Below are 13,925 nucleotides of genomic sequence, written 5' to 3' on the forward strand. Positions count from 1 at the left end.
CATAATTCCCAATCTTCATATGGTAATCTCTCTAAAATTCAACAGTGAGCCAGCCATGAACAGTAGGCCCTTGCTGCACGAGAAGATTTGCATCTTTTGCCTTCTGCCCTAACTTGAATATTGAAATAATTTCTCATTTTACTCCACAAGGTAAATCACTGTATGGTCCTTGTTCAGAAGTGATTATTTAATCCAAACCTGTCCCCAGTCTGACATGGCCCTTGAACCTCTCTGCCAGCTGGCTGCCTGTACATGTACTATCTCCTGCTTCCCCTTGCAAATCCCAGGATGTTTAGTCCCAACGTTATTTTCTTTTGTTAACCTGTACTCTAATCAAATGCATTTCTCTTGCCAGCAGTTCCTGCCAGTGCTAGATCACAACAGAGATAAGAATTGTTTGGCTCACTCTAGAGCAAAGCACTGCATAACTCAGCATACATTTTTGAGATCTATGTTATGACTTTTTGGACAACTGGTGGTCAAAATCCTAATCTGAGCAGTAACTGCTCACAGGAACCCAGTCTGTACCACTTCTTAATCAGCCAGCAGTATCCCCAGCCACCAGCACAAAGGAAAAAAGATAACCAGACAGTCTCTTCCGGCAGCAGCCCTTAATCAAAGCTTGTCAGCCCTAGTAGTACAAAAGACAGTAGCAATACAAATCCAATCCTAATTCAAATACCTCTGACAGCCTCCAGAGAAACATTTATCCAGTCCAACCCTGTGCATCCTTGATGCAAAGCTGTTGGCCCATGAAGATCCTATGAACAAACCTTCATCATGATATAAGGGATTGAAAATCAACATAAACCTAATTTAGTCTAGTCTATATCTAGGCCAACAGTGGCTTTTCCTCCAAATCAACCCCAAGTCTGTTCAACACCCTTTTCTAAACCTTCCATTAAATCCACTGGTCTGTGCTGACTCACACCTCAGCCACAGGGCAAGGGCCCTAGCTATGCAAAAAGCACAGCATGTAAAGCAAAACCCAACAGGCTGTGCTTTGCCAGCCCTAACCCTTCCCTGGCAATTCCTATCAGCTGTTTCAGTAAGACTGTTAAGTCATTCATATTTGCAGTGCTAATTGCTTTAAACAGTCAACCAGTGCTGACTGTTGCATTACATTATCCAGTATAGACCCAGCTGACAGTACTGATTCATCCTGTTCGGACGACTGCAAATGTATGCAATGAAACAATTACTCAAGGTTTCTTTACGTTGTGTCTGAAATGGACATTATCGACAGAAGAGACTTTTTAGCACAGGCAGGTGAACATGTGACCTTGTCAACATAACAGATCAGTGGCAGCTCTGCCGATAAAGGACGAGGCCCTCTGTGTGATATTACCGCCTTCTTCTCTAGAGCACAGTGCTAGCCAGAAACATTTCCAAGTGAAACTGACCTTCATTTCGCCAGGATTTCATCAAACATAACATTTTTTTTTTTTGTTAGAAACAAGGTGTTTCTATGTACATGAATCTGAATTTTGTATTAAAACCTCAAACTGGGGAAATACTCAGGATTTAGGAACAAATTTCAAGTGGAATATAAGTTTGCTGGCCTTTTTTTCAGGTAGTCTGCCTTTCAAACATTAAAAGTTTATAATGGGTATATATAATTGTCGAACTATGAATATAAAAACTCCAATCCTTCTTCTGAGATATCTTAATTTTTTTAAATGAGACCTGTTTTACTGAATTGTTTTTTTTCATTTACGTATCTTGTGAAAAGATTGCCAAGAGTTTAGCACATGAGAAATGTACCACTGATTATTACAAAGTCAAGAAATATAGCAATTATACAACTCAGCTCATACAGAAACAGCATGAGGTTTCTTAATGTAATTTTGAAACACTCCATGTCACCAATAAAGAAATTCAAATGTCAAGTCCCACATAGATTTTTCTACTTCTGAATTATGTCCAGGTGTCTAACTTGTCATTTCTGAATAGGAACATTCAGAGTCAATTGAAAATCATTGTAGCAGTCATTTTCAAGAAAATGATCCTAAAATTAGAGTTTTGCTACACCTACAAATTCGTTTATGTTTGCATAAAAACTGCCTTGTCCCAGGAAATTAAATCTGGACAACCAGAAAGATCCCAATCCATAAGGAAAACTTGCTAATACCACAGAAAAGTCTTTAATTTATTTTTTTTTTAAAAAAGTACTTTACCTTCACAATCTGAAGCCTATAATAAGGATGGAAAGCAGCTGACAAGCCTGACATAACTGAGAGATATTCACGCATTTTGGTTCTCCTGTATTAGTCTTTTTTGTATGTAAACTTCTATATCAAAAAAAATCTAACAAAATATTCAGAAGCTAAAAAATTTAGTTTAAAACCCCCCCACTAAATAGCTTAGAATATCTTTGTTGTATGTTAGTCTGACTTTCAAAATGTGGAAGCACATAACAGAACAAGTAAAATAGTTTATTCTCCACTCAGCAGTGTCTGTTCCACCTGTGCCTAATCCAGCTTGCTTTCTCATATTGGCCATGCAGTCATCACACAAGTAGGGTACTGCCTTTAGTTTAACCAGTAGTTCTTACCTTGCTAGATAGAGAAGGAAATGCAAAGACCAAGGGACAAAGGTTTTTTCCCTGTCATAAAAGATAACAGTAGAAATAACAGGAACACAACCCAACCCTGATGTTACCATTTCAGGGCCACTGGTATACATGACCATCTGTCCCCAGCAGATATGTTCTAATGAACCAGGCTACCTTGCATTCACAGACAGCACAAATAATAAAAAGTGAGCAATTCTGATTACATCTCACTGATGTACATCATCCGTAATATAGCTAGAAGTGGTTTAGGCACTTTGAATTGACCAGCATATGTTTTATTAAGGCATTTTCATTCTGACCTTCAAAGAGAAGGGAATGCATTCTTCAGGCCAGGCTTGTCCTTGTGAACCAGTCCTGATAATGTCTGCTTGCATTTTGTGCTGCTAACTTACCAAGATGGGTAAGGGACAGTCTATAGGGCTCTGCTACTTCCCAAGCAAAACCATTCCAGCCCAGACCAGCTTAATCCAACCCAATGATCTATTGCATTTTCCAGTTTATTGTTCAAACTTGTAGCTGCCATCAGCTCTAGGTTAAACCAAATGTCATCTACCTCTGCTGTCCATAGTGAAAAATGTATGTAGTCCTGGAAATGACTCAGGTTTTACAGTTTTACAGCTGAAATCCTTCAACTTCCTTGGATCTACTGGAAAAGGATTTGTTTTATTGTAATTCCCGAATGTTCAGTTTTGTATGTGTGTTTTCCCACAGAATGTGTGTATTGCTTCCACCAACGTGTTTTATATTACCTGGAAGAACAGAAATGCTTTAATGGGAGGAAACAATTTTATTCTTATTGCCAGTGCAGCACAAAGCAGAACAGCAAAGTCATTCCATTTATTTTTGAGCTTGTGGACCACATTCTCCACTCCCTTACAGTCTTCTGTGCAATAACGCTAGCATAAACCGCAGAAATTATGGAACAAAGACACAGACTTTCTTTCTTTTTACTTGTCACAGATGAAGCAAGCTGCATGTCCCTGATTTCTATGTACCTCAGTAGCATATACAGAAAGTATCTGCCTTTTCTTGTGATGAGTTCATCTTTCCTCTTTGGGGCACATTGGATACGCCTTTCTTGGCATAAACTCAGTCTTTTTTTACCAAGGAGTGTTATCAGATATTTCACTATAAAGAATTTCACATAGAGTTCGAGAGCTAGGCTTTCTGGTAAATGTCAGCTGGAAAATGAAGGTCTAGGAAAATCTCTTTAATCATTCCAATGCATCTTGTTTTACTTTTTGTTGCTGTAAGAGGTCGATGACCAATGGCCCTTACCTTGATAGTGAAGTCTGCAGTGAGAGGCCCAGGTATTCTCAGTATCTCCTTGTCAGGTAACTTCTGGAAGCTGATACTAGAATTCTCCATGAGGAAGGAGCCTGTGGAGCTGAGGCTATTTTCACTCTTCACACCTTGGAGAGTCCTGGTTTCCAAATCTGACAAATGCAAAAAAATTAACTTTATAATCTGTAGTAAGAGCAGAAAAAAGCCCCAACACAAAACAGAGGTGGTAAAGTTTTGCCTCCTAAATTAGTGATAATGCAACTCTTTTGTTCTTTTCCACAATTCATTCACATTCCTATACTTCCATGTTCTCCATCTGCTTTTTGGCTCTGTTCAACCCTTAGTTTCTAGATCCATGTTCATGTTCTCACCAGTAGGTCATGTTTTTACTTTCTTCCAGACATATTAATCTATTCCTAGTTAGGCATATTTGTGGTTATTTAACTCACTCTTAGTAAGTCACTCTCCTATGTGGAGCATGACTCAGACCTTCACCCATGAGTACTGGCTTTGTTAAGTTGCTGTTCCCTCTTTTAGTTCAAAGGTCAGTCACTAACCACGTGTTCTCTGGTAGACCATTAACTGAAAGCAAGACAGCCAGGAAAGAAAATCAGTATGACTGCAGTCCTTTGCTCCTCTCCAGAAGTAGTCTGATCCATTCCAGCAGAAGAGGGAGTGCTAAACCCTTCTGAGCTCTCCCTCTGTATCTCTGCATCCACAGATTCCCAAAACTGGGCATTAATTAAGATACTGCTTTGTGGCAGTTACTTTTGATTGCTAAATCATAAAAAACATATTAAATAATTGATTAAATAGAAATAAACAGCTGGAAAATAGATGTGTTCCATCATCTAGCCAGCCTCCCCACCAACTCCAAATTATGTTATACAGTATGTTCACCAGTGACCGGCTTCTGGTAGTTATTTCAAAATGACAACACATTTCATCATGAAGGATTGCAAAACTAATGCTTTCGCAAGTATCTATGAAATTATGCATAAAATCTCCCACACAGAGAGGAAGCTAAGGCAAAATATTAATTAGATGTGGACATACTATTAATTTGTGATGGAATAATAGTTTCAGAGGCAGTAAGTGGAAAAAACTTTTTTATTAGCACTTATGAAGTTGTTAATTTTGGGGGAAAAGATAATTACAGTAATGAGAGTGTTTTTCAGGATGGCTTATGGGAATTATTTCATGAAGGAAGTTGCTGATGCAGCATGCTAAGAATTTGCTCCATATTAATGAATTCTTTCATTTTCAGTGAGACTAGTAACCTCCCTTGTGATGCACTTGGCCAAATACTTATTTCTGGACAAGACTGCATGCATCAGGGATAGAGATGGTTTTAAGACTTGTCTGTATATAATCAGCCTCCTGTTAACTTCTCCCACAGTCAAAGTTCATAGGGCAAAATACTCCCTCCCCCTCAACTTATTTTATCTCATACATATATAAAATCCTTTGATGGGTAAACAGAAAGATTCGTGGAGACATCTGAAACAAGAAAGAGATGTATTTGGAGTTATTAATGTTTACACAGAGCAGTTAATCTAAACCTCAACCAGTGTCTCAGGCAGACCTCACTCATTGAAATCTTTTTGTTGTAAAATGTGATATGGCCTGAGCGAAGACAGCTTTAGATTTATCTCTCCTGCTAAAATCTCATTTCTCTCTAAGCTGTGTTATAGCTCAATTTCACTGAAAAAATAATAAAAGTATGAAATTTTTCTAGCTTCAAGAAAGCATCTATACTGGGAAAGAAGACAGGAGAAAAAGGATGAGTACAAATCATTTACTGGGAAAGTAATAGCAACCATTCTAGAGTAGCTCAGGAATACTCAAAGGGCCACTCAAAAACTGAAGTGCAGGCAGTATTTGAACTTGTAAGAAGAACATTATACATTTTTTTTTCTTAGTTTATAACCTGTAATTTGCTGTTCTTTATTCATAGCCCTAAATCTAAAGAACCATTAAAAGATTATGGTGTGCCCACTGTTTCCTCAACACAAGCAGTGAGCTACAGAACAGGACTGATAAACCTACCCTCATTTTGCCACTCAGTAGAAGCTCTTTGGGTGAAAGAAATCTGGAGAGGGTAGGAATAGTTTGGTGTTTCACCTCCTTGCTGACACTAATGTTTTTATTTATACTGACAAGCTTAAAGGACTCTAACTGGTCTGTACTACAGGAAACTCCTATTACGTTTTGGAAAAGGAAAACAGGAAACCTACTTATCTTACAATAATTTGTGCTTTTAAGAGGTTATGAAGTACAGTTTCTGTCTTTCCTGGCAGTAAATCCCATTTACCAACACTGCAGTGTCCATTTGCTGCTGCTGAAATAAGGAACAGCTTGTGAGCAGCTACTGCATTATAAAGCCAGAGAGAGGGATGCACAGAGTTTCTATTAATGAAATAAATGAATTTGCCTTCAGTTCTCCTGGAGTGTTCTCAAATCCTGCAACCCTTCTCACGAAGAAGAGGCATACACAACTGCAGGGATACAGAGCTCCCTGTCAGACAAAGCAAGCAAGTGTTATATCTACAAAATGATGAGCTAGCAGCACTCATTGGTCTTGACTCTAGCAATAAGCATTATCACTACTAAGGAGCAGGGTTTGTCTTTTGCATGCTGTTTCTGATCAAATTTTTGTGTGTGTATGCTTGCATTTGTGTCCATCTATGAAGTAAGAGTGATTATCAAAACAGAAACATATGTTAAAGTTATGAGCAGCTTGATGGCTAAGCTCAGCTGTAGGGAAGCTTATACTTCACTGTTCTCAATATTTCTTCATTCAGTAGGATATATTTTATTAATTTGTAACAAAACAACTTGGCACCAAGTGAGCCAGCCGAAGGACATGCAAACAGAAATGACAGAAATTATGTAGGGGCAAACAATTCTGCAATGTTGGCTAAGCTCTGCTCTGAAGAGTGTGTAACACTGGTGTAACTAGGTCCTTGGAGAACTTCTGAGGGCAGGACTCATCCCTGTGTCAAAATCAATGATCTGAGAGAGAGAAATTATATACCACAGTGAAAACAGAACATTGCGGGTTAGCAAGACTTTCATAAATAAAAGTACACTAACTTCTACTTACATAAATGATCGGGTCCTTTCAGCATGAGGCGAATTTGCCTGCTTCCGTAGGGAATAGCAACCACCGTATCGTCCACTGTGGGAAAACAAAAAATGCATGGAGTAAACAAGCAAAGAAAATCTCATCTGTTTTCAAACCAGCAGTGAAATAGGTACTTGTAAGCCAGTCAAAAGTAAAGCTTTTAGACCAAATAAACAACTCTATGAATTATGAAAGAACATCACAAATCTGTAGAAGAACTCCTTAAATGTGATAAGAACCTTCTACTTGGAAAAACCAAAACCTCTTGGTTTTCTTTATTCCCAACTCCTTCACAATCATTTCTGGATTTCAAACTCAATAGCTGTCTATTTCACCATGGGTTCACTTAAACCTCTTCCATGACTTTTGAATTGATGTTTGTGGTGAAGTAGAGAAGTGTAAGCCTATTCTGATGTTAAACCAGAAGCACCCATTCCTTCATTTGTCTCTTTCCTAGTTGAACACCACAGCTTCTTCACAACCCTGCCCATGCTTTGTGATGATCCCCCACTTCCCTCAGGCATGCCTCCCTCTCACACCTTTTATTTTAATGTTTAGAAGTGCTATAATTCTCCTTCCCTTTCCACACCATTAACAGAAAGTCCCTTGAAAAACAGAAGCCCATTAGACTGTAAACCGGTCTTAGAGAAGGATCTTGCACCTGTGAAGCCCTTGGAAGCTTTGCAACTGGATTTAAACCGAGGTGTGAATTAGAATGTAGGTCACATGCTGCTGTGAAAGTTGGTTTGTTCAGCAATTCTAAAGAGGCAGCAACCTCAGGGAGACAGGAAAGAAAGGTGTGGATAGATGCTAGAAAATGTTCCTAATTCTCTGCCTGGGTTGTGGAGTTAGTGCCCAGAGAACACTGACCTAGACTACCCAGCACGCCTAAGTTTTTCATTCACATTTCCCTATCCTTTTTGCCTTCTTCTCCTATAATTAGAAGTTGGGAAAGAAAAAGTGTGCATGCCTAACAGGAGTTTTTTTGGGGGGAGGTGACAAACATGAGAGGAATGAAGCCCCTTTTACTCTCTGTTCGTTATTGCTGCTCACACCTGCGTCATGTAATGACTGCAAGCAAGAACTATAGCTCTGTTCCCAAAGCAATGCGTTGCTTTGTCAGGTAAGTCTAACTTAACCCCTTATGAACATATTATCTTTCATCCAAACATATGAGATGGGGCCTTAAGTTTCTGACCAGACCAAACTGGCATAACTGTTCCAGCCTAGCTATATCAGCACTCTCAATTACCAGCAAAATAGTTATTAATGTTGTCATTTTACGTAAAAAATGGAGACAACAGAAAAATTGAAAGCTACAGGAAACTTTGAAAGCTACAGGGACTTCTAAAACCACATTCATTCATTCATTCAATCCTATGTCTTGAAAATGTGAACTATAACCCCTTTAAATTTTAAATTCAGTTAAGTGCCATAGGAATTTCTGCCACTTTTATATTGGAGAGCTTTATGAGATAAAATAGCCATACTTTTGTGACCTCTTAATATCCTAGAAGTGAAGGGGTAAATGTAGGCAGTCTGATAAATCTCTGCATGTCAGACGAATTGCATAGAGATGAAGTGCAGGCTCTACTGAGCTTTGTCACCTCTTTCAAAATCTGATTTGAGAGGTTTCCTCAATCTATCCAGAAATTTCAGCATCTCCTAAGACTTCTGTAACATTGGGGCTGAACTCTATTCAGCACACATTCTGCTTATACACATCTTGGATATCACATTAATTGGCCAAGGTAGGCATCCTTCATTCTTACACAAAATTCAAATTTTCTATTTGAAAAGACAATTATTCAAGTCTTACGAAATTCTTTAAATATAATATTGCTATTTTAATGCTTATTTTATTCTGTCAGTCACATACAAGATACCTAGTAGGATTAATACATTTTATCCATTTTGGGGAAAAAAAATCTGTGAGAATGACACATCATTTTGCTGTATAATATATATATCATGTTTATTGGAATGAGAATGGAATAAACAATAACTTCAATTTTTCAAAAAATACTATTTTTTTTTTACAAGTCTTATTTAAAGACAGTCTCATGTCATTATTATATTTGACTGTCTCTCAGCTATGAGCTCTGTGCTGGAGAGTTGATCACTCCCTGATATATCACAGTTTAAATCATGCAACCTTATATACTATATATTTGTAGGATGTCTCTTCTGCTCCAGGGTGTTGCTGGGACTATATTTCACCTGATTTTGTCATTTCTCTCTATTTGAAATCCTAGCACACTTTGTGCGATATGTAAATCTCAGTGGGATTTATGCTTATCACAGTGCTTCCTGCTTTTACAAGCAGAAGCAGTAGGGACTGAAGGATGATTTCCTGAGGTTAACAGTGATAAGAAGGAGACATTTCCTGCGAAGAGACATGTGGAATTAAGCATGGCAATATTTAGTCACAGCTCCTTCCAACAATAAGCAGACAGGCAGATTGTGGAGCAGCTGTGTGATGCACTCTGAAGAAAAGGCACAAAGTGTATTAATGGGTTGTTGGTTTCTCTCAAGGGGATGCACAGGGTGGTGAGGGAGAGTCCCAAATAACTGAAAGACCAGTGGCCCAGGGCTGTGAAGTAAGTGCAAGAATTAAGGTAAAGGTTATATATCAGGTACATATACCAGATTCCCATGAGAGATGTTTCTTCTGGTTTTGGATTTTGAATATGGATGTTGTATTAATAGTCTGTCAGTTTTCATGGTGAGAAATGGATTTGTTTCTATTTCCCCATTACTACTGATATTCAACTGAAATCTGGAACTGCATCTGGTTTTGAAAACCATAGCAATCTGATTACTAATCAGATAAATATTCTGTCTCAGCATAGCAATTTCTATAATTCTCTTTCAAATGTAATTTACTTCAGCAGTAGATGTCAATCCTTTTTTTAATGAAATACTATCTTTTCACAAAGTGATCAGCAGACTTCACCAACCACTTGTGGGATAAACTCTCCAGCTCCCTGGTGAATACAGAGAAACATGTTTAAATATAACTGATCTCCATAGGGAGATACATACACTCTTTCCAAAATGCGATATGAAAAAAAAGGAAAGAATTGCTTTTTTGCAGACTTAAAAAGATTGAAACACCCAAGCTTAGAATGAAGAGAAAAGGATATTTCTGAGTTTTTAATTTTTTAATTTATTTTTTTAATAGAAACAAGAACATAGACACAGATGCTTCCTTTTTCACAAAAATGCAGGAGAAAATTCAATATTACGTTGCCTCCTGCCCTGCTATGCTTCTCTTTCTGAGGCCGCTGGAAGAGTTATATACCCTTATAAATACTGAAGAAGCTGTTCCCATAGCAAGTGTTAAGTGTTTAAAAGCTCTATGAATTTCTTTCTAGTAATATCCTTCTCGTATGCTCCTATCCTTCTCACATAAACAGCATGGAGAAGTGAACTGGATAATGCCACCAAGAGAAAATTAATTGAGTTTGATGAGCTCAGCCCTGTATCTGGGGTGGTTTTGAGATACAAACAACTTAGAAACTATTGGGAAAGCACTGGAATAAAGGTCACTGTCCAGTTTCCTTCACATAGTGCTCAAACTTGAATGCGTGCTCTGTTAGGCAAACAAAAATTCCAAGTGAGTCCACAGAACACCTCCACTGATATTTGGTCATTGCTGCACATGTTCCTTCTGATTTATGTTCCATGGCAGTCTGGCTCACATAGACTTTTAATACCTTCTTCACACCATGGACAAAATATGACATTAATTCTTGAGAAATGAGGATTATTTTGTAGAGATAGCTGGGAATTAAGCTATAGACTAGCCAAACATAAACCAGTCATTCCAGAAAGTATATCGGGCTCTGATCCCAGATATGCTAATGTAGGTACATTTACAGTGACAACTTAGCAAGATGCTGACACAGAAGAAGTGCCGAAGTGACAGATATTTAAACAACCCTGGGGAAGATTAACACTGAAAATAAACACAGAGTAGATTTTTAAAAGCTTTTCGAAATGTAAAATCTCAAATTTTCACAGCATGTATATAAACTATTCTGTGATTCTATAAACTGTTTGGAAGCAAAACACACAAAGAGTTCATATTAATTCATACATGTGAAGGAGATCCATAAGTGTGCCTTTAAAACTGTAAAAAGCCAATTTAAAGGAGCGCTTACTTTTGGTATATTTGAAATTTATACTGTGTTGCCTAACTACATGCATGTCTGGAGCAGGAGAGAGAATAATGCCACGTAGTTTATACAGAGTGCATACAAAATCTGATTAGCTACTTCAGTTCTGTATTATTATTATTGGCACGCAAATATGTTTAAGCAATCCATTCTCTGACATTTTTTCACATTTGTCTCACTCTAATAATATGCTTTCTGCCATCTGCTCTTCTACCTATATACCATTCTACCTATATGACATTAATAGCAAATCATTCAATATAGAGACTATATTTCACTGAAATTTTAGTACTGTGTATAATATTTAGTGTCTTTATCCTCAGTAGAGGAGAGAGTAGCACCTTTTTACCACAAAGCAACTGAAAAGCAATGAATTATTCTTATAGGAAGATATATTTGCCAAGAAAGTTCACAAATACTGTGATCTCTCAAGCAGCCTGGAGAGTTCTGAATCAATTCACATTGCAGAAACAGTAACAATGAGGTGAAATTCCATTCCTACATCTTTGTGAAATAATTCCTTTTCCCTCTAATGTGCAGTTCTGCCTCAGCAATGGAACTCTTATGAGAGTTATCCCTCCCTTCCTTCTTCCCTCCCTGCCTCTCTGCCTCCCTCCCTCCCTCTCTCCTTCCTTCCACCCTTCCTTCCTATCTTTTTACCCTTCCTTCAAATTGCTCAAACATGCGCCAGCTCTCTTCCCAAAACTACAGCTCCATCTGTGGTGCTGTAACCAAGGTAAAAGCCTGCCTGGCGTCCAGGATACACTAACCCTGTCACTGGGGCACACTAATGTTCTTTACCACCCTGAGCCGAAGCTGTCTCAGTGTGCAGGTAAAGCCCATATCTGTCTGTACCTGCCCATGTAGCCACCTCCTGACGACTCAGGCACCTCAGTCCACCCCATGACTGAGTCAGTACACTCAGCATCCAACAGGCATGGTGTGGGCATAGGTCTGGGAGTGAATACTCTGCCATGGTGGCAGCACCATCCCCCCAGGGTGCCCCTCTGCCACAGAGTGGCATAAACCACTGTTCAGAGCAGTCTTGACTGTGTTCTCTATGCCTAGCCAGCTGTACAGCCTGACAAGAATGAGTAGAGGCAGCTCTTCTCATTCCACAGCTCCTTGCAAGCAACTAGCTAACAGAGATGGGAAATTTATTGGTGGCACCTTCCCATAATCCTCTGTCCACCCTCACAGCCAGAGCTGTAGTCTGAGCAAGCCTAATTTAACCCACAAGAGAAGAATCTGTGGTGACAATCAGACTGACCATGACCATGCCACCGCCTGAGAAAGAGTGAAGTGTAGCTTGCAAGAAATGCGTATTTCATTAAGAGGGGAAGATGGCACTTGACCAGAAGGGACAGCTTACGTTTATTTGCTGAGAGCTGGGACTTATACTGGCCTCGAACGAGCCGGCAGGTGGTCCCATCACCATTGCAGACCCCACAGTTGTCTTCTTTGACAGCACTTCCCAGCTGGTGGTCACAGCCAACGATCTGGCAAGAAAGAAAGATGTGCAGTTCAACGTGAGCACCTACTGACTGACTGCTCGATCCATCTCTGCGACTAATTGCCACCAAACTTCTCTCTAGGCATCTCTAGATGGCTGTAAAGTGCCTTTGCAATGAGAGGCTGAGCAAATCTGGCTGTGAGTTTGAACTGAATTCAGATGTGAGATAGCGAGCAGGTTAGTACTCAATGGCTTTTGCAGTCCAGAGAAAGAAAAGAGTATAGTTGGAGATTGTTTTTTAGGGCATTGTGAACATTTATTGGAAAGACACCAAAAAAAAAAAAAAAATCACTTATTATAGTTTCAAAAAGAAAAATGCTTGAGATAAATAACAGAGATACGGAGCAGACAGATAAAGAGCAGCACAGATAAATGGCAACATGGCTGAGATCTCAGTGAAATTTTACCTGCTTTGCAGTTAGGAAAACCATGTGGTTTTAATTATGTGTGACAATAATCTTATTCCACGCTATCACTGCCTGTGTTGACATTGTTAAAGATCTGATAAATAGGAAGGAATGATTAAAACAAAGAACTGAAAGTCAGAAGTGCAATTATCTGCTCTGAAACTGGCTTTACGCTTATATGCAAACTTTTTGGTTCAAAACTTTAAAAGTTGAATGGATGAACTAGGCTTCTCAGTTTGCAAAAAAAAAAATGTTCTAAGGAGAATAAAATATAAATTTATAATTAAATGCATTTAAAGAAATGGAATATAAATTTATTTAACATAGTGCTGAATGTAGGCCTTTTGTTTGAACTTAGATTTCTGCATCCAAATTATGAATTTTGCACATAAATAATTGAAACCCAAGAAATTCAGCAAGTCCATACGATGTTATAATTATCTTCATACATACTGGAAAATAAAAGGCTTTAACATTCTGGCATTCACAGTAAGTAATGAAAAAATATTTGTGTATAAATTCTACTTCTGAGGAGTTTGCTCTAAGACTCTAAGCCAAAGTATATATAAACACAGGGAATTTTAAATGAAGTGCTTATTTCAGCTTTAAATTTTCCTGGGTCTGTGAGTTATATCAGAGAGTTGAGTCCTAGAAACTGATAAGGGCAAATAGAGTACTTACTATGCAGAGTCATACAAGCTGCATGTGTAACTTGCCTACTTAAATATTGAGACCAGTATTACTTATTTGTGAAAATCTAGTGTGCAGAGCTGCAGACCTCTGCTAGGGTGAAATGTACTTCTGGGTTTGACACTTCCTGTTCACTTGCCTGTGAAAA

The 13,925-nt window shown here is 38.5% G+C and overlaps 1 protein-coding gene across 3 annotated transcripts in view; it reads right to left on the reverse strand.

The window, feature by feature from the left end:
* ADAMTSL1 (ADAMTS like 1) overlaps positions 1-13,925 on the reverse strand; it is a 405,845-nt gene that overhangs the window by 110,384 nt on the left and 281,536 nt on the right. For all 3 annotated transcript variants that reach the window (XM_061470878.1, XM_061470875.1, XM_061470877.1), the window contains 3 exons: positions 12,540-12,666; positions 6,966-7,040; positions 3,854-4,011 (listed from right to left, as the gene is read on the reverse strand). In XM_061470878.1, the coding sequence (XP_061326862.1) occupies positions 3,854-4,011; positions 6,966-7,040; positions 12,540-12,666 (360 nt within the window). The remainder of the gene's footprint in view (positions 1-3,853; positions 4,012-6,965; positions 7,041-12,539; positions 12,667-13,925) is intronic.

This window comes from Pezoporus flaviventris, unplaced genomic scaffold, assembly GCF_033815535.1.
Source record: "Pezoporus flaviventris isolate CSIRO_AGI_PZ_B2104156 unplaced genomic scaffold, CSIRO_AGI_Pfla_v1 ptg000064l, whole genome shotgun sequence".
Taxonomy (NCBI): Eukaryota; Metazoa; Chordata; class Aves; order Psittaciformes; family Psittacidae; genus Pezoporus; species Pezoporus flaviventris.